A 26,042-nucleotide genomic window follows, 5' to 3' on the forward strand; every position below is an offset into this window, starting at 1 on the left:
GGTAGAAGTGGAAATTCCCAGGGCGGCCCAAAACTTGAGATGTTCAGGCGGTAGTGATTTGAGGTCGGTTTCAAAGAGAAGTTCAAAAAGCGGCCCAGGGGCGATTTTGGTTGCACTACACGCCCGCCACAAAGGGGCAGGACCGCCGGCCGCCGGGGCCGAGTGTGCTTCCAGCACAGGCGGAGGGGTAGACGCAGCAGCCTCCGCCCGTCACGTGACCCGTAGTGTTGTGGTCTGGCCCGCGTGGGTGGCGGGAGCGCCGAGGGGGCGGGGGCGGCGATGAGGCGGGTCACGTGACGGGGTTTAAATCTCCCGCAGCCGGAGCCGCGGGGGCGCCAGTGCCGCGCGTCGAGCGGGAGCAGAGGAGGCGAGGGAGGAGGGCCAGAGAGGCAGTTGGAAGATGGCGGACGAGGCGGCCCTCGCCCTTCAGCCCGGCGGCTCCCCCTCGGCGGCGGGGGCCGAGAGGGAGGCCGCGTCGCCCCCCACCGGGGAGCCGCTCCGCAAGAGGCCGCGGAGAGATGGTCCCGGCCTCGAGCGGAGCCCGGGCGAGCCCGGTGGGGCAGCCCCAGAGCGTGAGGTGCCGGCGGCCGGGGGCTGCCCGGTGGCGGCGGCGGCGCTGTGGCGGGAGGCAGAGGCGGCGGCGGCAGGCGGGGAGGAAGAGGCCCAGGCGACTGCGGCGGCTGGGGAAGGAGACAATGGGCCGGGCCTGCAGGGCCCATCTCGGGAGCCACCGCTGGCCGACAGCTTCTACAACGAAGACGACGACGACGAGGGCGAGGAGGAGGAAGAGGCGGCGGCGGCGGCGATTGGGTATCGAGGTGCGCAGGGTGCGGGCGGCCGGAACTGCGCATCTCCTCCTCCCTTTCCCCGGGCTCCTACTGGTGTGAGGTTGAGGGCGGCCGGCGGCTCGGGCAGGCTCTGCGGCGTTCCCCTCCCCACCACGGCCGTCGGCTCAGCTGCGCTCCTGCGGGGCTGCCGTTCCTGCTGCGCGAGCTGCTGGTGGATTCGCTCTTTTCCTCCGTCCGTGACCCGCCTGGGCGGCCTTGCGCTTTGCGCAGCAGCCAGGTCGGGAGACTCTCGCAGTCGCTTTAAAATAAGTTTCTCTCACTCTTGCTCTTTTAGCATATTGGTTTTGTTAGAGCTTGTTTTTTTCTTTCCTTTTTCTTTATTTTATATTATTTTTCGTTTGCTTTTTTTCACCCCCCAGCACACTTAAGTCTGCAACTTTTTGGCTGTCCCGTTGGTCGGCGTTTTCAATTGCTTTTTGTAAACTGACACCTGTGCAGTTTGCTGTTTTTTTTTTTGAAGGTCTATATTTTTATGCCGGAAATTAACAATTTTTAAAAGAGGAAAGCTGTTTCTGTAGTCACAGCCTGCAAAATTTAAAGAACATGGCTGTTCCTGAAGATACTAAAATTCTGTAATGCAGTTAGGAGTAGGCATGGGAGAGTGATAGTACTTTTAGAGCAGTTCATATTACTTTTATATTCTAATCTTGCTCTTGTAACGGTGTTTGGGCTAAGCATACCTTTTTGTATGTAGTAATGATACACACATTTAACACTTATAGCATAATGAAGCAGATATGTTGCAATTGTCTTGTTCTTCAAGGTGTTTTTTTTTTTTTTTGAGACGAAGTCTCGCTCTGTTGCTAGGCTGGAGTGCAGTGGCGCGATCTCGGCTCACTGCAACCTTCGCCTGTCGGGTTCAAGCGATTCTTCTGCTTCAGCCTCCCGAGTAGCTGGGACTACAGGCGCCCGCCACCACGCCCAACTAATTTTTGTATTTTTAGTAGAGACAGGGTTTCACCATGTTGGCCAGGATGGTCTCTATTTCTTGACTTCGTGATTCGCGCACATTGGCCCCCAAAGTGCTGGGATTACCGGCGTGAGCCACCGTGCCTCTTCAGGTTTCATATTTTTGTTCTGAGGAGTTTCTATCCTTGATATATGTTCGTCTTTATCAATACTTGGGTCAGGCCGGGCGCGGTGGCTCTTTCGTGTAACCCCAGCACTTTGGGAGGCCAAAGCGGGAGGATTTCTTGAGCCTAGGAGTTTTAGACTAGCCTGGGCAACATAGCGAGACCTCCTCTCTACTAAAAATTGAAAAAGCCGGACGTTGTGTCGCACAGCTGTAGTCCCAGCTACTGAGGTGGGAGGATCGCCCTGGAGTTTGAGGTTGCAGTGAGTTGTGATCGCGCCACTGCACTCCAGGGTGGGCAACAGAGTGAGACACCGTCTCAAAAAAAAAAAGTAGTATGTGCTTTTAGGGACTGGTTTAGTAAAGAGACCCTGATTTCAAGCAACACAGTTGAATATTAATTTATTATTTACCTAATAATAATTGTATTATTGATACTGTTTAATAGAGGAAACAATGCAGAGATACCTGTTTACTATTATGTAAGAGTTTAACATGCTCATTGCCAAGGTTATATTTGAATGACATTTTTGTGTAAATGCCTATTTATTACACGTTTCACTAACGCTGTTGTTTGTGATTGATACATTCTAGCTAGATTCTTTTCTTTTCTTTCTTTCTTTTTTTTTTTTAAAGACGGGGTTTCGCCAAGCTGGAGTGCAGTGGCGCGATCTCAGCTCACCTGTCGGCCCACTGCAACCTCCGCCTCCCGGGTTCAAGCCATTCTAGTGCCACTGCCTCCTGAGTAGTTGGGATTAGCCACCATGCCCGGCTAATTTTTGTATTATTGGTAGAGACGGGGGTTTCTCCATATTGGTCAGGCTGGTCTTGAACTCCCTACCTCAGGTGATCTGCCTGCCTTGGCCTCCCAGAGCTCTGCAATTACAGGCATGAGTCACCGCGCCCGGCTATGTTTTTCTGTTTTTTAAGTAGACTTAATTTATTTTTAGATTTTGGCTGAAACTGAGTCTGAGCAGAATTCCTAAAGATGAAGAAACTGTTCCAATGAACAGTGCAAGCTGACCCTATAGGCATTCTTTACACATGCAATATAAATGTTAAATGCTATACTCGATGAAAATGATTGCTCTATAACCGTTTATAGGTCTTTATACATTTTAGGTGTATATTGTTTTGGCAGCCTTGACTGACTTGGTTTCTTTTGCAGATAACCTTCTGTTCGGTGATGAAATTATCACTAATGGTTTTCATTCTTGTGAAAGTGATGAGGAGGATAGAGCCTCACATGCAAGCTCTAGTGACTGGACTCCAAGGCCACGGATAGGTATGGCTCAGAGCTGTTAACTTTAGAGAGTAAATGTATGTTTTTTGACAATTTTGTTTTGAGGCAGAGTTTTGCTCTTGTTGCCCAGGCTGGAGTGCAATGGCGCAATCTCGGCTTACCGCACCCTCCGCCTTCCGTGTTCAAAGATTCTCCTGCCTCAGCCTCCCGAGCAGCTGGGATTACAGGCATGTGCCGCTGTGCCCGGCTAATTTTGTATTTTTAGTAGAGACGGGGTTTCACCATGTTGGTCAGGCTGGTCTTGAACTCCTTACCTCAGGTGATCCACCCGCCTCAGCCTCCCAAAGTGCTGGGATTACAGGCATGAGCCACCTCGCCCAGCCTCACTTGTACGCTTTTTGTGTAGTGTTCTTCATCCAATTAGAATATCCTGCTCTCTCATTTCATATTCCTTCTTTGTTTTTTTCACTGTATTTTACACTTAACCACTTCTTGACAAGCTCTGTATCTTATTTTTTAAATTGTATTGTTTCCTGGTCTAGAATATAAGCTTGATGGGAGCAGGAATTTTGGACTGACTTGTATAGTCCTGTCTTGTCAGTGCCTAAAAAAGTGCCTGGCACATAGTTTGTGCTCAGTAAATACTTAATAAATATGTGAATGAAACGGGAAAGTATTTCGATGTAGAAAGCATTATCAAGCATTTTATATTATTATGTACCAAAGGTATAACATAACCATATTGAAAGTGGATCTTTTTATGTTTTCACTCTTAAAAATGGCTTGACTATTTAAACAGTGAAGATCAGTTTCTCTTTGGTGTCTAATTTATTTATTTATTTTTTTTGGTTTTCTCAAGCTAGGGAGCTGGTTTGAGCAATTTCAGGGTAAAAGAAAATGATTAATTCTCAGAACATCAACATTGTATGTATTATCTTGGAAGATTGGTTAAGATCAAATTGAAAAATTACCGGAAAAAAATTAAGATGGCAGTTATGTATAGATTTTCATTTCTTTTTCCTGTGTGATTTTAATGATAAGTAATACAGGTTTTTAGGACTGGTAAGATCTTTTCTGGCCGGGCGTGGTGGCTCAAGCCTGTAATCCCAGCACTTTGGGAGGCCGAGACGGGCGGATCACGAGGTCAGGAGATCGAGACCATCCTGGCTAACACGGTGAAACCCCGTCTCTACTAAAAAATACAAAAAACTAGCCGGGCGAGGTGGCGGGCGCCTGTAGTCCCAGCTACTCCGAGGCTGAGGCAGGAGAATGGCATAAACCCGGGAGGCGGAGCTTGCAGTGAGCTGAGAACCGGCCACTGCACTCCAGCCCGGGTGACAGAGCGAGACTCTGTCTCAAAAAAAAAAAAAAAAAAAAAAAAGATCTTTTCTATGTTGATTTGTAGAACCCTTTTGTAAATACTTTTGTTATTGTGTATTTGTCGATATTAACCATAAGAACTTAATTCTAGTTGTTAATTAGACTCTTAAAATATATACTTACAGCTCAAGGGGGTCTTCCCAACTCTTGATTAGATCTTCCTAATCTCATTGGGATATAGCATTAATTTTGAGGGTGTACTGAGAATGGAATACCATTAAATTGCATTTTCTTACTTTGCAAAAAAACCCTCACAGGTTGCTAACTCATTACTTAAGAAAATAAATGAGATTTTTAGTTACTTGATAAGTTGACTTTAAGTCTTTTCCCCCTTATTGTAGGTCCATATACTTTTGTTCAGCAACATCTTATGATTGGCACAGATCCTCGAACAATCCTTAAAGATTTATTGCCGGAAACAATTCCTCCACCTGAGTTGGATGATATGACACTGTGGCAGATTGTTATTAATATCCTTTCAGAACCACCAAAAAGGAAAAAAAGAAAAGATATTAATACAATTGAAGATGCTGTGAAATTACTGCAAGAGTGCAAAAAAATTATAGTTCTAACTGGAGCTGGGGTATGTAAGACTAGTAAATGTAGGAAGTCGTACATGTATTTTCTTATGCCTTTTCCAAGTAGGAAGCATTTTTCTGGTTTAGAAAGATTTATCCTTACGTGATAATGGATGTTTGGAAACTGCCAAAAACTGAGTGCAGCAGCAGTTGCTAAATTAGTTCAGATTTTTAAAACCTCTCCAACAGCCATAAAAAAATATTTGCTTCTGCTTATTTATAGCACAGTGGGTAAATGGAGTTAAGGCAAGATTTTTACCTACATTTTATCACAGCTCCTAAAGGAGATGCAGGGAATTGAAACTCTGGTTTTGTTAAGGGATGTCAGAGTCTGATGGAGAAATTGGGTATTTGTTCGATCTTTATGAGAAACTGGAATCCTAATTGGTATTCACAAGTGAAAAACTTAATGTTGGGAAGATAACAGATTCCTACTTTCCCTCCGTTTTAATTAAGATGATGTGATTGTGGCGACATTTTCTCTTTGATCTACGTTAGGGTAGCAGCTAATCAGTTACCTAAGGCTATTGCATAGTGTGTGTTTTATGCAGAGTATATTACATGTTAGCAGCCAGAGCAACTGCTGTAAAATTTTGTCCTGTTTTCTGCCGTTCCGAGTTGTGAAAGGGTGTTGCATAATCTTAGATGATCATCAGGAGAATGTTTTGCTCACAGATAACGATGTAGACAAGTTTGTTTAACTTGAATTGACCTTGACTCCAGGTCAAATTGGAGTCAACTCTGGTAAGATGATGAAACAATAACTTCTGGAATCACTATCTGAAATGTCAGGATTTTTTTGTACGATTAGTGCATAAGTTTCAAAGAGATTAATAATTGAAATATTATGCACTTTTTTTTTTTTGGATACGGCATCTTGCTGTGTTGCCCTGGTTGGAGTGCAATGGTGCCGTCATGGCTCACTGCAGCCTCAGCCTCTCCTGGCCTGTACAGTGTTTGTTTCCTTTTTTTTTTTTTTTTTAAGAGAGAGTCTTGTTCTGTCGCCCAGGCTGGTGGAGTGCAGTGGCGCAGTCTTTTGGCTCACTGCAACCTCTGCCTCCCAGGTTCAAGCAGTTCTCTTGCCTCAGCCTCCCGAGTAACTGGGATTACAGGCACACGCCACCACACCCAGCTAATTTTTGTATTTTTAGTAGAGACAGGGTTTTGCCATGTTGGCCAGGCTGGTCTCAAACTCCTGACCTCGTGATCCGCCCGCCTTGGCCTCCCAAAGCGCCAGGATTACGGGCGTGATCCACCGTGCCTGGGTATACATTTTTTTTTTAATGAAAATAGAAAATTGTAGTATCGAGGTAATAGAATCCTAACTAAAGGAGCAATTTCTTTGGAATTACTTTTCTGTAATAGAAATTCTTGGCTGGTGGAGTGCCTCATGAATGTAATTACAGCACTTTGGGAGACTAAAGTGGGAGGATCACTTGAGCCCTGGAGTTTGAGATCACCCTAAGCAACATAGACCCTGTCTCTACAAAACATTAGCCTGGTGTGCTGGTGCGTACTTGTAGTCCCAGCTACGCAGGAGGCTGAGGTGGGAGGATTGCTTGAGCTGGAAAGGTTGAGGCCACAGTGAGCCATGATGGCACCACTGCACTCCAGCCTGGGCATCAGAGCGAAACTGTCTTAAAAAAAAAAAAAAAGAACAAAAGGCCAGGCACGGTGGCTCACACCTGTAATGCCAGTATTTTGGGATATGAACCTGGGAGGTGTAGCTTGCAGTGAGCTGAGATTGCGCCACTGCACTCCAGACTGGACAATAGAGCGAGACTCCATCTCAAAAAAAAAAATTCTTCCCTACTTTCTCCTTAAAATAATTTATTGAAATGGTTTATTTTCTTCTCAAATTGTATTTGCTTTAATTTGTTGGCCAAATGCTTAAAAGGCTTAAAATCAGCCTGACTTAAAAATTCCTTATTTGTGTTAAAGATGGAATATGAGGTGTATTTAATTCTACTCAGTTGTTTGGGAGTTTTATTTCTGAAATAAGGGTAGGGGTTGTATTTTTATTTCTTAAAAGACGTTTCATTCTGAAATTTTCTTTCTCAACTCTTAGCTAATTATATGGTAAGAGAGCTAGCTAGTTCCTATAAAGGTAGAAGATTTAATTTTACAAATTATGCCATGCATATTTTAGGTGTCTGTTTCATGTGGAATACCTGACTTCAGGTCAAGGGATGGTATTTATGCTCGCCTTGCTGTAGACTTCCCAGATCTTCCAGATCCTCAAGCGATGTTTGATATTGAATATTTCAGAAAAGATCCAAGACCATTCTTCAAGTTTGCAAAGGTACTATGAACTCTTCTGGTTGTTTCTTTGGCCTTCTCTCATGAAAATGTATTTTGTTCATATATAGCTACCTTAAGGTTATCATTCATTGTTTAGTAAAGTGGATGCTGCTACTGTGGCGGAGGAAGATCACTCATTATGGCCAGAATTCCCTCATTCCTAGAGAAGGACTATCATCTACTTCATTTTAGAGTGAGCTTATTTTCAAAGAGACAGTTTCATAGTTTTAAAATTTGCACTTCAGCAATGGTCCTTATTCTGCCTGGGCTTTTTAAAGAGGTTTGTACACCATATAAAAGTAACATAACTTGTGATTTTTAATATTTTATTAGAGATTGTAAAGGCGTTATAACATCACTTTGGTGTTCTGTAGTCAAATTTTAACATAAGGATGTGCCTGAAAAATCATTTCTAATTAGAGAATGGGAAGATTCTTGGGTTGCATTTTTGTCAACAAATTGCAGAGGAGCCTTATTCTGCTGTATAGTTGCACGGTCCAGTTCAGAAGCCACTAGCCACATGTGGCTGTTGAGTACTTGAAATGTGTTTACATGTACAATAAGTGTAAAAGATGTATCAGATTTTAGAGATCCAGTATGGAAAATACAAAGTATTTCATTAGTTTTATTTATCAAATATTAAACAAATATTGGTTTTTATATGGAAAAAATACTTTTCCATAGCCTCCTGAGTAGCTGGGACTACAGGCGACCACTACAGGCGCCCGTCACCACGCCCGGCTAGTTTTTTGTATTTTTTAGTAGAGACGGGGTTTCACCTTGTTAGCCGGGATGGTCTCGATCTCCTGACCTCGTGATCCGCCCGTCTCGGCCTCCCAAAGTGCTGGGATTACAGGCTTGAGCCACCGCGCCCGGCCGAAAGGGTCATTTTATTTAAGTACCAGGATACATGTGCAGAATACGCGGGTTTGTTTCATAGGTATGCATGTGCCATGGTGGTTTGCTGCATCTGTCAACCTGTCATCTAGGTTTTAAGCCCCACGTGCATTAGATATTTGTCCTAATGCTCTTCCACCCTTTGCCCCCACCTCCTGACAGGCCCCAGTGTGTGGCGTTCCCCACCCTGTGTCCATGTGTTCTCATTGGTCAGTTTTCACTTACGAGTGAGGACATGCTGTGTTTGGTTTTCTGTTCTTGTGTTAGTTTGCTGAGAATGACGGCTTCCAGCGAGAGAGTCTTGTATTACTGGCTTTTTTCCCCCTTAATCGTTAGAAGCTGTGAATAGGGACTTCTTTAATGAATTCAGAAGTTAATGAACCTAGTTTTTTTTTTCTTTTTTTTTTTTGAGATAGAGTCTCGCTCTGTTGCCCAGGCTGAAGTGCGGTGGCGTGATCTCTGCTCACCATACAACCTCCACCTCCCGAGTTCAAGTGATTCTCCTGCCTCAGCCTCCCGAGTTGTTGGGACTAGGCGCGTGCTGCCATGCCCGGCCAATTTTTGTATTTTTGGTAGAGATGGGGTTTCACTATGTTGGCCAGGTTGGTCTCGAACTTCTGACCTTGTGATCCGCCCATCTCAGCCTCCCAAAGTGCTGGGATTACAGGTGCCAGGCACCGCGCCCAACCAGAACCTAAATTTTAGCTAAACGGTGGCCTCATCTACTTTGCGACCATGTGGTGTATTTACAGTAAGACTACAAGAGAAGCTCTGCTAATTCAGGATAAATTGTGTTACTTAAATTGGCGACTGTCTTTAAAGAAAAGTAATTTTTTGGATGCAGTGGCTCACGCCTATAATGCCAGTGCTTTGGGAAGCTGAGATAGGAAGATCTCTTGAACTCAGGAGTTTGAGACCAGCCTGGGCAACATAGTGAGACCCCGTCACTACACCCCCCCGCCCCATGTAATTTTTGTTTTATCCAGGTTGTGATATATTAAATGGGCATTAGTGTAAAGTGGGAAAATTATATTACAAATTATTGAATATGATTACTAAACTGAATTTGAAAAGTTTTCAGGCTATTGAGAATTTTTAACTTAAAACTTAAAATTTGAACTTTTTACTTCATATATCCGTAATAACGATGGTCATCTATATCTAGCTTTTAGAGCAGACAACTGGTTCATACCTGGATTGAATAAATAAAGTTATTTTTTGTTAATTATGGATTAGTGAAGATTTACTGTTTTAACCTACTCCTGCTGTTGGCACTACCGCATGGTTTTGAAGACCAGTGAAATATGACTTAAAGGTTTCTTGAATTGGAGCTAGGACACTGGCATTATAAAATCTCCATGTAGCACAGACATTGATACTATCAGAAGATCAGCAAGTAACTAGAACTTACTTTGATCTTAAATCTAACTACAAAAACTTGATTCACTAGTTATGGAGAATACATTTTTTATTAAACTGAAAAAAGATTCAATCACTTATAAGATGTAACCTTTTCTAATCCTGTTTATATACGTTTATTTATTATTATTTTTTGAGATGGAGTCTTGCTCTGTTGCCAGGCTGTAGTGCAGTGGCGCGATCTTGGCTCACTGCAAAACCTCCACCTCCCAGGTTCAAGCAATTCTCTTGCCTCAGCCTCCCAAGTAGCTGGGACTACAGGCATGTGCCACCATGATCAGTATTTTTAGTAGAGATGGGTTTTACTGTGTTGGCAAGGATGGGTCTTGTGGTGACCTCGTGATCGGCCCGTTTCAGCCTCCCAATGTGTTGGGATTATAGGTGTGAGCCACCACGTCCAGCTGATTAATATTGCTTTTCTGAGTTTTCATTTATGGTAATGGTTAAAGCAGCTAGCCTTTACAATTATTATTCACATATAATTCTTTGTCCTTTAATTCTCACACTGGTAACTGACTAAAAAAAGAAAGCTTCTAGGCCGGGCACAGTGGCCCACACCTGTAATCCCAGCACTTTGGGAAGCTGAGGTGGGTGGATCACCTCAGGTCAGGAGTTCAAGACCAGCCTGCCCAACACAGCAAAACCCTGTCTCTAATAAAAAACACAAAAATCAGCCAGGCATGGTGGCAGGCGCCTGTCATCCCAGCTACACGAAAGGCTGAGATGGGGAGAATTGCTTGAACCCAGGAGGCAGAGGTTGCAGTGAACCAATATTGCTTAAGGAGAAATAAGTAAGGACAAAGAGTGTGGGATAGTACCCTGAAACAGAGGATGGGGAGGGTATGTAAATATTGTCAATATTTTACTGAATTTCTAAATATTACAAGAATAGAATACTCATAGGATAACCTAAGCTTTTTTGTGAGTCAGTGTACTAGGCAGAAAGTTCACTAAAATGATTTTTGATTTTTGCTACTTACGAGAAAACATTAAAAATGAAGCCATGAAAAGAGGAAATATTGGTGAAATTTAGATACTTTGGAAGGAAAGAGAATTTCTATACCATCTATTATATCATTGATTGTGGTTATTGAGAATGAACTTAAATTTTTTTTGGGGGGGGAGATAGAGTTTTGCTCTTGTCATCCAGGCTGGAGTGCAGTGGTGGGATCTTGGCTCACTGCAACCTTCATGTCTGGAGTTCAAGCAATTCTTCTGCCTCAGCCTACTGAGTAGCTGGGATTACAGGTGCCCACCACCACGCCCAGCTAATTTTTGTTATTTTAGTAGAGATGGGGTTTCACCATGTTGGTCAGGCTGGTCTTGAACTCCTGACCTCAGGTGATCCTCCCGCCTAGGCCAAAGTGCTGGGATTACAGGCGTGAGCCCCCCATGTCCAGCCCTTAAATTTCATTTAGACTGGAAATTTCAAGTAATGGAGAGGTGTGTTAAGGAAGTTGTTGCTCTGTTAGAGCAGTTTCTTAAATTTGGCACTATTGACATTTTGGGCTGGATTTTTTTTTTTTCCCCCCGAGATAGTTTCACTCTGTCAAGCCATCACAGCTCATTGCAGCCTTGAACTCCTGGGTTCCTGCTTGAGCCTCCTGAGTAGCTGAGATCGTAGGCACGTACCGCATACCTAGCTAAATGTTTTTTTTGACTTTTTTTTTTTTTTTGGTAGAGTCAGGTTTTTACTATGTTGTCCAGGCTGGTCTTGAAATCCTGGGTTCAAGCGATCCTCCTGCTTAGCCTTACAAAGTGTTGGGATTATAGGCATAAGCCACTGCACCCAGCCTTGGGCTGATATTTATTTGCTGTGGGGAACTTCCTGTGAGTTGTAGGATGTTTGTCAATATCCCTGACCGGCCAGGTGCAGTGGCTCACACCTGTAATCTCAGCACTTTGGGAGGCTGAGGTGGGCGGATCACTTGAGACTGGGAGTTCAGAAGAGACCAGCCTGGCCAACATGGTGAAACCCTGTCTCTACTAAAGATACAAAAATTAGCCAGGTGTGGTGGTGCATGCTGAGGCATGAGAACCGCTTGAACTCAGGAGGCTGAGTTTGCTGTGAGCCAAGATTGAGCCACTGTACTCCAGCCTGGGTGACAGAGCAAGAATTTGTCTCAAAAAAACAAAACAAAACAAAACAAAAATCCCTGGCCTCCACCCACGAAATGCCATTTGTATCCCCACCCCAAGTCCTGATGATAAAAAATGTCTTCAAAATGTTGCTTGTGAAATTGCTCATTGAGGCTAATTGAGGTGGCTCACGACTTTAATCCCAGCCCTTTGGAAGGCCGAGGCTGGCAGATCACTTAAGCCCAGGTGACCAGCCTGGCCAACATGGCAAAACCCTGTCTCTACTAAGAATACAAAAAATAGCCAGATGTGGTGGTGCACACCTGTAATCCCAGCTACTTAGGAGGCTGAGGCAGGAGAATCACTTGAACCTGGGAGGTGGAGGTTGCAGGATTGTTTCACACAAGAACAGTTAAGGCCATTTTTAAAGCTATGGGGCTTTAAATTTAAGTTAAACACATTTCTGAACTGTATTTTTGTTTGTTTGTTTTTTGGAGATGGAGTTTTGCTCTTGTTGCTCAGGCTGGAGTGCGATGGTGCGATCTCAGCTCACTGCAGCCTCCGCCTCCCAGGTTCAAGTGATTCTCCTCCCTCAGTCTTGAGTAGCCTTGATTACGGGATCTTGGCTCACTGCAACCTCTGCTTCCCGGGTTCAAGCAGTTTTCCTGCCTCAGCCTCCTGAGTAACTGGAATTACAGGTGCCTACCACCATGCCTGGCTAATTTTGTATTTTTAGTAGAGACAGTGTTTCACCATATTGGCCAGGCTGGTCTCAAACTCGTGACCTTGTGATCCACCCATCTCTGCCTCCCAGAGTGCTCGTATTACAGGCATGAGCCACTGTGCCCAGCCAGTTTTTTGAATTTTTAGCAGAGATGGGGTTTCATCATGTTGGCCAGGCTGGTCTCGAACTCCTGACCTCAGGTGATCCACCCACCTTGGCCTCCTAAAGTTCTGGGATTACAGGCATGAGCCACCTCACCCTGCCTGAACTGTGTTCCTATCCTGCATAATGACTTAAATTGATAATAAGTTGTGGTCATGGTTCTCAGAAACCTAAAATAATTCACTGATGCTAATAAAAATGAGTGGTTGTATTTAGAGTCTAGGTGAAACTGAATTAGGATGTATAAAATAATTTTTTTTAAATAAAAAGGACTGTGTTCGGTGGGGCGCGGTGGCTCACACCTGTAATTCTAGCATTTTGGGAGGCCACGGTGGGCGGATCACAAGGTCAAAAGTTTGAGACCAGCCTGACCAACATGGTGAAACCCCGTCTCTACTAAAAATACAAAAATTAGATAGACGTGGTGACGCGCGCTGTAATCCCAGCTACTCAGGAGGCTGAGGCAGGAGAATCACTTGAACCCAGAGGCAGAGGTTGCAGTGAGCTGAGATCGCGCCACTGCCCTCCAGCCTGGGCGAGAGTGAGACTCTGTCTCAAAAAAAAAAGAAAAGGGACTATGTTCAAAGAGTGCAGTTTCTGTCCCATACTGAGTTCACTGACTGTTACTTCTCTAGTGATTAAAATACAAGAAAAGGTAGAGGGAGAAACATGAGGTGAATTTTATGAACTGAATTCCAAGAATGTGTTTTTACATTTATTCAAAAAATTACTACTTTGTTGATAATGTGCGGACATACCAGATTATGTATTAATAGTTAAAAAGCTGAGTTCTAGAACAAGCTCATTAAAAATCAACATCAGTAAAAAGAAAATAGATGGTAGCCACCGTGCCATTCATCTGAAGATAATGTTTTAATACGTGTATATGGATTATAGATGTATACATTTATAGTATTGTAGCTGGATTTATGTTACCTTTTTAGCATAAAATTTGGCTTTTGCTGGGCCCGGTGGCTTGCGATTGTAGTCCCAGCAACTCAAGAGGGTAAGATGGGAGGATTGCTTGAACCAAAGAGTTTGAGGCTGCAGTGAGCTGTGATCTCACCTCTGCACACCAGCCTGAGTGACAGAGCAAGACCCATCCCTGAAAAGAAAAAAGTTGGCTGTTTTACTTTGCTTTCGATTTGTAGTATTTTCTACTTAATATAATAAACTTACTTTCTGTGAGGTACTTGAATACTTTTTAATGGTGGTTTATGAAGTGGTGAATTGTAATTCTGTATTTGTACATTTGGATGTACAAATAGTGTTGCTACAGCTGTCTTCTTTTGGTATGTCTCCAGTGTTCTTAGGATAAATTCCTGAAAGTGAATTTCAGTTGAACTTCAGAGAAACATGTCAAAGTTCTTCTTTAAGCCTTTAAGTCTCCTGATACGTTTTGTCGTATTGCAGCTTGGAAAGGTTGAAATAAAATCTTCCATTAGGGCTGCGTGTGGTGGCTCACACCTGTAATCCCAGCACTTTGCGATTTAGCTGTTTTGGCTGATTTATCATGCCGCTGCCACCTGTACCCACCCAAAATCCACAAAAACCCCAGAATACGTTTTTAGCATTAAAATACATATATAAATATATATATATAATTTTTTTTTTTTTTTTTTGAAACAGGGCCTGGCTCTGATACCCAGACTGGAGTGCAGTATCTTTCAAAAATCTTGTCTCTATATGTAGTTTGACCCTTCAGTCTTTCCTGCTCCTCATATCTGTCCTCAGTGGTTACTATGGTGAAACTCTTGGGTATCATTCAGGGGGAAAAAAATTTGTGTTGGGGTGGAGGAGGGATGGCAGCATAAGTTTTTAATACTTGATAAATGATTACCAACAGAATCAAAAATGCCTTTTCTGTCTTGCTTTTTTCACCATATAATATTCTTGAGAATAATTTCATAACAGCACTTAACAGATATACCTTATTTTTCAAAGAAGTCTGGATAGCATTCTATTTTAAAGTTGTTTCACAGTATATTAGTCTCCTATTGATAGGTATCTTACTTTTTTTTTTTCTTCTTTTTTTATTATACTTTAAGTTCTAGGGTACATGTGCATAATGTGCAGGTTTGTTACATATGTATACTTGTGCCATGTTGGTGTGCTGCACCCATCAACTCATCAGCACCCATCAATTCATCATTTATATCAGGTATAACTCCCAATGCAATCCCTCCCCCCTCCCCCCTCCCCATGATAGGCCCCGGTGTGTGATGTTCCCCTTCCCGAGTCCAAGTGATGTCATTGTTCAGTTCCCACCTATGAGTGAGAACATGCGGTGTTTGGTTTTCTCTTCTTGTGATGGTTTGCTAAGAATGATGGTTTCCAGCTGCATCCATGTCCCTACTCATCCTTTTTTATGGCTGCATAGTATTCCATGGTGTATATGTGCCACATTTTCTTAATCCAGTCTGTCACAGATGGACATTTGGGTTGATTCCAAGTCTTTGCTATTGTGAATAGTGCCGTAATAAACATAGGTGTGCATGTGTCTTTATAGCAGCATGATTTATAATCCTTTGGGTATATACCCAGTAGTGGGATGGCTGGGTCATATGGTACATCTAGTTCTAGATCCTTGAGGAATCGCCATACTGTTTTCCATAATGGTTGAACTAGTTTACAATCCCACCAACAGTGTAAAAGTGTTCCTATTTCTCCACATCCTCTCCAGCACCTGTTGTTTCCTGACTTTTTAATGATTGCCATTCTAACTGGTGTGAGATGGTATCTCATTGTGGTTTTGATTTGCATTTCTCTGATGGTGAGTGATGATGAGCATTTTTTCATGTGTCTGTTGGCTGTATGAATGTCTTTTGAGAAATGTCTGTTCATATCCTTTGCCCATTTTTTGATGGGGTTGTTTTTTTCTTGTATATTTGTTTGAGTTCTTTGTAGATTCTGGATATTAGCCCTTTGTCAGATGAGTAGATTGCAAAAATTTTCTCCCATTCTGTAGGTTGCCTGTTCACTCTGATGATAGTTTCTTTTGCTGTGCAGAAGCTTAGTTTAATTAGATCCCATTTGTCAATTTTGGCTTTTGCTGCCGTTGCTTTTGGTGTTTTAGACATGAAGTCCTTGCCCATGCCTATGTCCTGAATGGTACTACGTAGGTTTTCTTCTAGGGTTTTTATGGTATTAGGTCTAACATTTAAGTTTCTAATCCATCTTGAATTAATCTTCGTATAAGGAGTAAGGAAAGGATCCAGTTTCAGCTTTCTACTTATGGCTAGCCAATTTTCCCAGCACCATTTATTAAATAGGGAATCCTTTCCCCATTTCTTGTTTTTGTCAGGTTTGTCAAAGATCAGATGGTGTGTGGTACTATTTCTGAGGACTCTGTTCTGTTCCATTGGTCTATATCTCTGTTTTGGTACCAGTACCATGCTGTTTTGGTTACTGTAGCCTTGTAGTATAGTTTGAAGACAGGTAGTGTGAAGAAAATCTAGAAGAAATGGATAATTTCCTGGACACTTACACTCTTCCAAGACTAAACCAGGAAGAAGTTGAATCCCTGAATAGACCAATAGCAGGCTCTGAAATTGAGGCAATAATTAATAGCCTACCCACCAAAAAAAGTCCAGGACCAGATGGATTCACAGCTGAATTCTACCAGAGGTACAAGGAGGAGCTGGTACCATTCCTTCTGAAACTATTCCAATCAATAGAAAAAGAGGGAATCCTCCCTAACTCATTTTATGAGGCCAACATCATCCTGATACCAAAGCCTGGCAGAGACACAACAAAAAAAGAGAATTTTAGACCAATATCCCTGATGAACATAGATGCAAAAATCCTCAATAAAATACTGGCAAACCAGATTCAGCAGCACATCCAAATATTATCCACCATGATCAAGTGGGCTTCATCCCTGGGATGCAAGGCTGGTTCAACATTGGCAAATCAATAAACATAATCCAGCGTATAAACAGAACCAAAGACAAGAACCACATGATTATCTCAATAGATGCAGAAAAGGCTTTTGACAAAATTCAACAGTATCTACGTTTTTTTTGAGACGGAGTCTTGCTCTGTCGCCCGGGCTGGAGTGCAGTGGCCGGATCTCAGCTCACTGCAAGCTCTGCCTCCCGGGTTTACGCCATTCTCCTGCCTTAGCCTCCAGAGTAGCTGGGACTACAGGCGCCCGCCACCTCCCCCGGCTAGTTTTTTGTATTTTTTAGTAGAGACGGGGTTTCACAGTGTTAGTCAGGATGGTCTCGATCTCCTGACCTCGTAATCCGCCCGTCTTGGCCTCCCAAAGTGCTGGGATTACAGGCTTGAGCCACCGTGCCCGGCCTATCTTACGTTTTTGTCTTTTTGATCTAGGGTTGTTTTTAAGGCAGTTTGAAAACTATAGTAAGGAAAGCAGGCCGGGTGCAGTGACTCACGCTTGTAAACCCAGCACTTGGGGAGGCCGAGGCGGGTGGATCACTTGAGATAGGACTTCGAGACCGGCGTGGCAAACATGGTGAAACCCCGACTCTACTAAAAATACAAAAAATTAGCTGGCCATGGTGGCATGCGCCTGTAGTCCCAGCTGGTCGGAAGGCTGAGGTAGGAGAGTTGCTTGAACTCAGGAGGCGGAGGTTGCAGCGAGCCAGTATTACACCACTGCTCTCCAGCCTGGGCGACAGAGTAAGACCCCATCTCAAAAATGAATACAATTTTAAATAAAATTATAAAAATAAAGCTGCGCCCAGCTTTATTTATTTATTTATTTATTTATTTATTTATTTATTTATTTTTTTGACACGGAGTCTCACTGTGTCACTCAGGTTGGAGTGCAGTGGCACCATCTTGTCTCACTGCAGCCTCCGCTTCCCGGGTTCAAGCGATTCTCCTGCTTCAACCTCCCAAGTTCCTGAGCGCCACCATGCCCAGCTAATTTTTTGTATTTTTCATATAAATGGGGTTTCACTATGTTGGCCAGGCTGGTCTCAAACTCCTAACCTCAGGTGATCTGCCTGCCTTGACCTCCCAAAGTACTGGGATTACAGGCGTGAGTCACCGTGCCTGACTCAGCATCTTATTTTTTGAGACAGGGTCTCCCTCTGTTGTCCAAGCTGGAGTGCAGTCGTGTGATCTTACAGCTCACTGCAGCCTCCAACTCTTGGGCTCAAATGGTTCTCCTGCCTCAGCCTCCCAAGTAGCTAGTACTACAGGTGTGCACCACCATGCCTGGCTGTTTCTTTGTGTTTTTTTGTATGGACAGTCTCACTGTGTTGCCCAGGCTGGTCTTAAACTCCTGAGCTCAAGTGATTCTCTTGCCTCAGCTACTCAAAGTGCTGGGATTGTAGGTGTTAACCACCACGTTAGGCCTGTTCTGTTTTTATTAATGTGGATGACTGCTGGTTACTACTGGCCATTTGTATATCCCTGAATTACCTCTTTGTTCTTAGCCATTTTCCCCATTTGGGTGCTTTTTCATACTGACTTCTGGGAATATTTTTCTTTTGATTTACCTTAAAAACTTTATTTTTGGCCGGGCGCGGTGGCTCAAGCCTGTAATCCCAGCACTTTGGGAGGCCGAGACGGGCGGATCACGAGGTCAGGAGATCGAGACCATCCTGGCTAACACGGTGAAACCCCGTCTCTACTAAAAAATAAAAAAAAACGAGCCGGGGGAGGTGGCGGGCGCCTGTAGTCCCAGCTACTCCGGAGGCTGAGGCCGGAGAATGGCGGAGGCTGAGGCCGGAGAATGGCGTAAACCCGGGGGGCGGAGCTTGCAGTGAGCTGAGATCCGGCCACTGCACTCCAGCCTGGGCGACAGAGTGAGACTCCGTCTCAAAAAAAAAAAAAAAAACTTTATTTTTATGGATACATAATAGTTGTACGTGTACATTATATATTCTCGAAGAGTTAGGCTTACTGGGGTTCCAGCCTTTAGTAATCCCATGAAGGTGAGCAAACTGAAATATGCTTGCTAGTTTTAGTCATTTGGTTTGTAATACATAATAGAAATGGTGCTTATCCTACAAGAAAAATAGAAAACTTGAGGATGAGGGATCACAAATTGAAAAGGCAGTAAATATTGCATAGAGGGTTAAGTGCTGGGGTTTTCGGGTTTTCTTTTTTCTTTCCTTTTTTTTTTTTGAGATAGGTTCTTGCTCTGACACCCAGGCTAGACTGCAACCTGTGTTCCCTGGCTTCAAGTGATCGCTCACCTCCTGAGTAGCTGTGACCACAAGTGTGCACCACCATGCCCAGCTATTTTTTTTTGTATTTTTGGTAGAGATGGGATCTTGCCTGTTGCCCAGTCCAGTGCTGGATTTTTGTATCAAAACAGGGCTCTGCTACTTATTTGCTCTTGTGACCAAAATGGCAAGTTATGTTTGTTTTGTGTTTTTTCATCTGCATCGGGGTATATGTCTACAGCTGGGTCAGCAAACTTTCTTTAGCAAGGTAGGGCCTGGTAGTAAATGTAGTCTGCTTTGCGGATTGCATAGGGTCTCTGTCATATGTTCTTTGTTTTCTTTACAGCCTTGAACACATTGAAAAACCCAGTCCTCAGCCTTGTCTGTAGCGTGATAAAGAGGAAATTAAAAGTGCTTATGTTATACGTGGTACATACTAAAATTTATTAACTGGTGACTGGCAGTTTGACATTCTCTTGTGTTAGGTTAATACAGAGGTTGGCGTACTATGGCCTCAGTCCACATGTGGCCCACTTCCCGTTTTTGTATAGCCTGTGAGCTAAGCAGTAAGCATTAATTTATTACTTAAATCAACAAATAAAATTTATGTGGTATACAACATGATGTTTTGACATGTGTATGTTGTGGAATGGCTAACTCAAGCTAATATTCATTACTTCGCATACTTTTTTTTGGTGGTGAGAACATTTAAAATCTACTCTTAATAATTTTCAGGTGTACGATATGTTTTCTTTTTTTGTTCTTGTTTTTGTTTTGAGACAAAATCTCTCTCTTGTCCCCAGGCTGGAGTGCAGTGGTGCTATCTTGGCTCACTGCAACCTCCGCCTCCCAGGTACAAGCGATTCTCCTGCCTCAGCCTCCCAAGTAGCTGGGATTACAGGTGCCTGCCTCCATGCCCAGCTGATTTTTGTATTTTTAGTAGAGACAGGGTTTCACCATGTTGACCAGGTTGGTCTTGAACCCCTGACCTCAGGTGATCCGCCTGCCTCGGCCTCCCAAAGTGCTGGGATTACAGGCATGAGCTACTGTGTCCGGCCACAATATGTTCTTAATTATAGTCAACAATAGATCTCCTGAACTTATTATTCCCAATGTCTTCCCATTCCCACCTCCACCCCCTGCTAATAATTAATTTTAAATGGCTGGGGAAAAAAATTGAAAGAACTGTTTCATCAGACTTGAAAATTATATAAATTTCTCATGTCAGTGTTCATAAATACAAACTTTTATTAGAACATAGCCATACTCATTTATATATTGAAATGCAGTTCAATTTGTCATATAACCAATTTATTAGTATTGATTAAGATGTTGAGCAGTTTATTCAAGTGTGGTTTTGTGGAATGAAAGAGACAGGAGGGATTATGAGGACTCTTCTTACCAGGATTGATGTATTTCACTTTTTTTGACAGGAACATTTACATTCTATTTTCTTAGCAACTCTACTTACTGCCTCCATCTGAACTATATATAGGAGGAGGTGGATATCAGCAAAGATTAACATCGGTAAATTTTGATGAATTCGTTAATTTAAAATTCTTATTTTTAAAGAGGGAATTTTGGCTGGCCACAGTGGCTCACACCTGTAATCCCAGCACTTTGGGAGGCCAAGGCAGGTGGATCACCTGAGGTCAGGAGTTTGAGACCACCCTGACCAACATGGCGAAACCCTGTCTCTACTAAAAATAAACAAAATTAGCTGAGTGTGGTGGTGTGCACCTGTAGTCCCAGCTACTTGGGAGGCTGAGGTGGGAGAATTGCCTGAACCCAGGAGGCGGAGGTTACGATGAGCCAAGATCGTGCCACTGCACTCCATCCTGGGTGACAGAGCGAGACTGTGTCTCAAAAAAAAAAAAAAAGGTGGGGGTGAATTTCGTTATGTTGTGTGGGCTGGAGTGTATTGCCCATCCATGGGCACGATCATAGAGTACTACAGCTCCCTAACTCCCAGACTCGAGTGATTCTCCCTGCTCTGTCTCCCCAGTAGCTGAAACTACAGGCCTGTGCCACCACACCCAGCTTTCTTAGTTTTGAGGGACTGCATTTACACCTGTGCCTTTTACTGGAGTCTTTTATTCATATTGCTAGAAATTTGGAGAAGAAAGAAAGGCATAATTTCTGGAGAAAAGCCATTATTTCTGCAGATAGTTCTAAGCTTTAATTTTGACCACGTTGGTTGCCTGTGGCCAATTCCTGGATTATTTACATGTTTCCAGACACAGCTATGTGAAAGCAGGGTTTATTTTTATAGTGTTTTGAGCCTTTGGTTCCAGTTCTGCTTCCACTCTTAGTCTATGAGGATCCGTATGGCAGCAACAGAATGGCCCAGCCTTCATGATTGGTTCCTTAAAAAGGCTTTAGGATATTCAAACTGGGTGGCCTGTCTTGCTTGGAATAGGACTAAGCATGTCACACTTTAACCATGGAAGAGTTAATCCATATTCTATCTGTAAGTTGTATCTCCAGTCATTTGGTTTTCGACAAGTGGTCCTATCTTAGGAGGAGTGGTTTATATTAGAACAGTCCTTCCAGAGTAATTTTTTTCATTATTTCAGATTCCTTTTAGTTTTTTTTTGTTTTGTTTTGTTTTGTTTTAAAGGCTGTCTCTGTCACCCAGGCTGGAGAGCAGTGACATGATCATAGCTCACTGGAACCTCTTCCTCCTTGGGCTCAGGTGATCCTCCCACCTCAGCCTCCTGAGTTTCTGGGACTACAGGCATGAACCATGAGGCCCGGCTAATTTTTGTGTTTTTTGTAGAGTCAGGGTTTCGCCATGTTGCCCAGGCTGGTCTCGAACTCCTGGTCTCAAGTAACCCGCCTGCCTCAGCCTTCCGAACTGCTGGGATTAGAGGTGTGAGCCACCATACCTGTACTATTTCTCTTAGTTTGAACACTGTATTTAAACCTAATAATTCAGACATGGTCCATTTCATACTTGACAGAAAGTATGAGTCAGAGACTCAAATCATTCAGATTCTCACATACGTAAAATGTAGGCTTGGCCAGGCGTGGTGGCACACGCCTGTAATCCCAGCACTTTGGGAGGCCGAGGCGGGTGGATCACTTGAGGTCAGGAGTTGAAGACCAGCCTGACCAACATGGAGAAACTCCATCTCTACTAAAATACAATATTAGCCGGAGTGGTGGCGCATGCCTGTAATCCCAGCTATTCAGGAGGCTGAGGCAGGAGAATCACTTGAACCCAGGAGGCAGAGGTTGCGGTGAGCCGAGATTGTGCCATTGCACTCCATCTAGCCTGGGCAAAAAGAGCGAAACTCTGTCTCAAAAATAAAAGTAGGCTTATAAAATAAAAAATGTCCTTTATGATTTGTCTTAAAGGTAAATAGTTAAATTAATTTTAAGGGCTAACTGAACTGTTATAAGTAGGACATGGAGGGAAACAAGTGTAAGAGCTAAATCTAGTGTCCCATACTTGTTTGTTTCTCTTACTCTACCCTTTAGGAAGGGTGGGGGTGGACCTGGATAAGGCACACAGTTAATTCAGGGAGGGTGGAGTCTTCGTACTTGCTCTTGTTCCTTGACCATACTTTGGAGTTATTTTATCTTTTTAATTCTGCGTTTGGCATGCTATTATCACTTGTTTACTACTATGGATCCTATTTTATCTGTTGTCTAGCATATTCTCATAGTGCCAAAAATACTGTAAAAGCTGTTTCCAGAAGGAGCTTTAATAAGACACTACAATGCTTAATCTCTCAAATGTAAATGTATTAGAACAAAGCATTCTGGGGAAGAAAACAGTGGTGGATTTAACACAAGTCACTTTTCCAAAACAATGGCTTTTGATTTTCTGTAAACATTGACTTTATTAAGCTTTTCCCTTGCAACTATGTGCACTGTCCATTTCTTAAATTGGAAAGAGTTATTCATAAAATTTGTGATAAATATTTGTAAGGCAACATTTTGGGATACTAGGTTTTTAGCAGCATGTGGACGTGTATGTGATAGCTGTTAGGAATTCACTTAAGTTTTACTTAGAAGCCTGGGTAGTAGAACCTAGAAGTTTCAGTGGGGATTTTTTTTTAATTTGAAATATTAAATAGGTAAAAAGTCATCTTTAATCGCTATTAAACTTTTTTGTATAACGTCAGAAGTGAAAGCTCCCCACATTTGCTTACAGCCTGTTTGTATCCTTCCTGACTTGGTTGATTAAATGGACATCTCTATATACATGTGCATATAATTTCAATTTTTGCTTAGTAACAAAAACAAAAGTTATACATACTGGTGACTAATTTGCTTTTTTCACGTATGTCATGAACCGTTTTCCAGGGCAGTTCATCTAGATCTCCCTCATTCTTTTTAATGGCTACATATTCCACTATTATGGACGTACCATGTTTATACAACCGGTTCCCTACTGATGGGCATACGGTTGTGTCTAGTTTTTTGCTAGCATTATGATAGATTAGAGCCTGTAATGAATGGTAAGGAAGTAAGTAGATGATAGCACTACTACTTTAAAGGAAAAAGTAGAGAAGAAACTTCCTTTGCCATAGTCACTTACTAAATGAAATTTAATAAAAACACTGTCAAAAGTTGGGAGGACCAAAATTGATACTTTTTCTCTGATCTTTTTGCCATGTGTATATCTGAATTCTTTGTTTTTAAAGAAGAAACAGCATTGAAGCATTATTTGGGGGGAAAAACACACACACAAAATCCAGCAACTCAGCATTCATGAGCAACTCTATACTATACCAGTATGTGCCTGTGCAGTGGAAGGAAAACAATTTTGGTAAGGATTAATACTTTAGCTTTAAACTTCCAACAGGTTGATATTCTAATGAATGATAAATCAGAAAAATTTTAAAATATTCTTGTATTGACAGTGCTTTTTAAAAAATCACCCTACCTTGATACCTGTAATGTTAGTTTAAAGTTTCCCATTTTTCTTTAAAGAAAAAAATCTGAATTTGCAGCCAACAAAAATTAGATATCCTAAGGTTGTGTTACTTCTGACTTTTATTAAAATATCAACATTTATTAGAGATGTTTATGGGCTGACTTTGTCTTTTTCTTCAAGGGGCCAAGTTCACTAATTGCTGAGTTTTATACATGACAGCAACAGTCCTTTTGTAGGTGTGTGTTGCATCCATCTAGATACTTTAAAATGCTCATCTATTTCATTTTTAAAATTATATGTGGGGGATTATTGGTAGTTTTTTGTTAAACATATGACATCTGTAGTTTATTTCACTAATGTAAATTTTTTCTACCTTTTGCTTGATATAGGAAATATATCCTGGACAATTCCAACCATCTCTCTGTCACAAATTCATAGCCTTGTCAGATAAGGAAGGAAAACTACTTCGCAACTATACGCAGAACATAGACACGCTGGAACAGGTTGCGGGAATCCAGAGGATAATTCAGTGTCATGGTTAGTAAACTTCAGAATGGTTTTCTGTAGTTTATTTTAGTTTTATAGGAGGATTTTTCCTCTAAAGCAGACTGCCATTGAGAAGTGGAGATAAAGCATTATTTAATCATGTTATCTCATTAATTATAGATAACCTCAGAAAAGTAGAAAACAAAAATAATAAAAACAGAAGTATTGGCCTTCACAATTATATAAAACCTCAGATATTAATTTGCTTTTGATTTCAAAAGATGCTGCAGTTGCATGCATTCAATTATTTTAAGTAATCTTTTCTGGCTGGGTGTGGTATCTCACGCCTGTAATCCTAGCACTTTGGGAAGCTGAAGCAGGCGGATCACATGAGGCCAGGAGTTCGAGAACAGCCTGGCCAACATGGTGAAACCCTGGCTCTACTAAAAATACGAAAATTAGCCGGGCATGGTGGCATACCTGTTATCCCAGCTACTTAGGAGACTGAGGCATGAGAATCACTTGAACCTGGGAGTTGGAGGTTTCAGTGAGCCAAGATTGCACCATTGCGGTCTAGCCTGGGAGACAGAGACTCTGTACCAAAAAAAAAAAAAAACTGATTACAAGAGTAATATTAACTATTAATGAAGAAATGTGACATCTTTAGTTTATGAAACTAAAAGAACTGGATAAACTAAAAGAACTGGATAGTTGAGATGTACAGGATTCAGAGATTCAGAAATGTTTAATGTAAAACAAGTATGAACAGGCCATTAGGTATCTAAAGTGTTTCTAAGAACTGCTGAACTAAGGTAATAGAATTGGAACTGTTCAACTCTGCAGGATTTTAGCTCTGGAGGACTGAGTTGTTACAGTTTTGTTGAAAAGAGTAGCTTTAGAAGGCAGTCATTATTGTCTCAGCGATTGAGAATTGTATTCATTCTATGTATAAATACATATATACATTTTTCATCCCCTAGATTCTCCTGTAGTGTATCACAAAATCTGCAGTGTGTTCTGAGGTTTAAAATCAAAGTTAAAAACAAAAATCTTTAAACCCTCTTAACATTTCTGATGTCAAACTTTATAACGTTCGTGGTGTGTTCAAGAAACAGAAATACTTCGTTAATAAAGCACATACATGTTGGTTGTTTTTAGGTTCCTTTGCAACAGCATCTTGCCTGATTTGTAAATACAAAGTTGACTGTGAAGCTGTACGAGGAGATATTTTTAATCAGGTAATTTGTTGCCCATATTTTAGGAATTGTGCATGTCTCTGAAGTATTTCTTCTTTTGCCTCAAAATCCTTTTTTTCCCCTTAAAAGTATACGTGGTACAGAAAGATTCAGGAAGAAAATAGTAATTGGGAATTTTGGTAAAATACACAAGAACCTTTCAATACCTTATATAGAAAACAGCCCTATAAAGTCTCTTAAAATTATGAAATTGGCTTCTTAGTATCTAAGCTGAACATAAAACGTCAGATCCATAAGCAAGTTGTTGTTGTAGTTTTTCTCCTTCCTTTCCCTTTTTGTGCCTGTCAGATTTGGACCTTAAATTAGTTGTGGTAATCTTTTAAAATTATTTCATACATGTTCATTGCCAAAAAATATAGGAAAATGTAGCAGAAAATAAAAATTATCCAGAAATATGTCCTATGTGCTTAGCAGTATATAGTTAATTATATCATTATGAAAGAGAAAGAATAGTATATTAAAATGGAATCATTGGTCGGGTGCAGTGGCTCATGCTTGTAATCCCAGCACTTTGGGAGGCTGAGGTGGGTGGATCATTTGAGGTCAGAAGTTTGAGACCAACCTGG

At 42.1% G+C, this 26,042-nt stretch overlaps 1 protein-coding gene across 2 annotated transcripts in view; it reads left to right on the top strand.

Annotated features, from left to right (window-relative positions):
* Positions 1-325: 325 nt before the first annotated feature.
* Positions 326-26,042, top strand: part of SIRT1 (sirtuin 1) — a 35,471-nt gene continuing 9,754 nt past the window's right edge. The window contains exons 1-6 of one of the 2 annotated variants that reach the window (XM_030941142.1): positions 326-818; positions 3,089-3,205; positions 4,885-5,126; positions 7,271-7,423; positions 24,124-24,271; positions 25,379-25,458. In XM_030941142.1, the coding sequence (XP_030797002.1) occupies positions 401-818; positions 3,089-3,205; positions 4,885-5,126; positions 7,271-7,423; positions 24,124-24,271; positions 25,379-25,458 (1,158 nt within the window). In that variant the 5' untranslated portion in view covers positions 326-400. Of the gene's footprint in view, positions 819-3,088; positions 3,206-4,884; positions 5,127-7,270; positions 7,424-23,501; positions 23,627-24,123; positions 24,272-25,378; positions 25,459-26,042 lie in introns of those variants that run through there. The other variant, XM_030941143.1, reaches the window with a different exon arrangement.

Source organism: Rhinopithecus roxellana, chromosome 11, assembly GCF_007565055.1.
Source record: "Rhinopithecus roxellana isolate Shanxi Qingling chromosome 11, ASM756505v1, whole genome shotgun sequence".
NCBI classification, from domain to species: Eukaryota; Metazoa; Chordata; class Mammalia; order Primates; family Cercopithecidae; genus Rhinopithecus; species Rhinopithecus roxellana.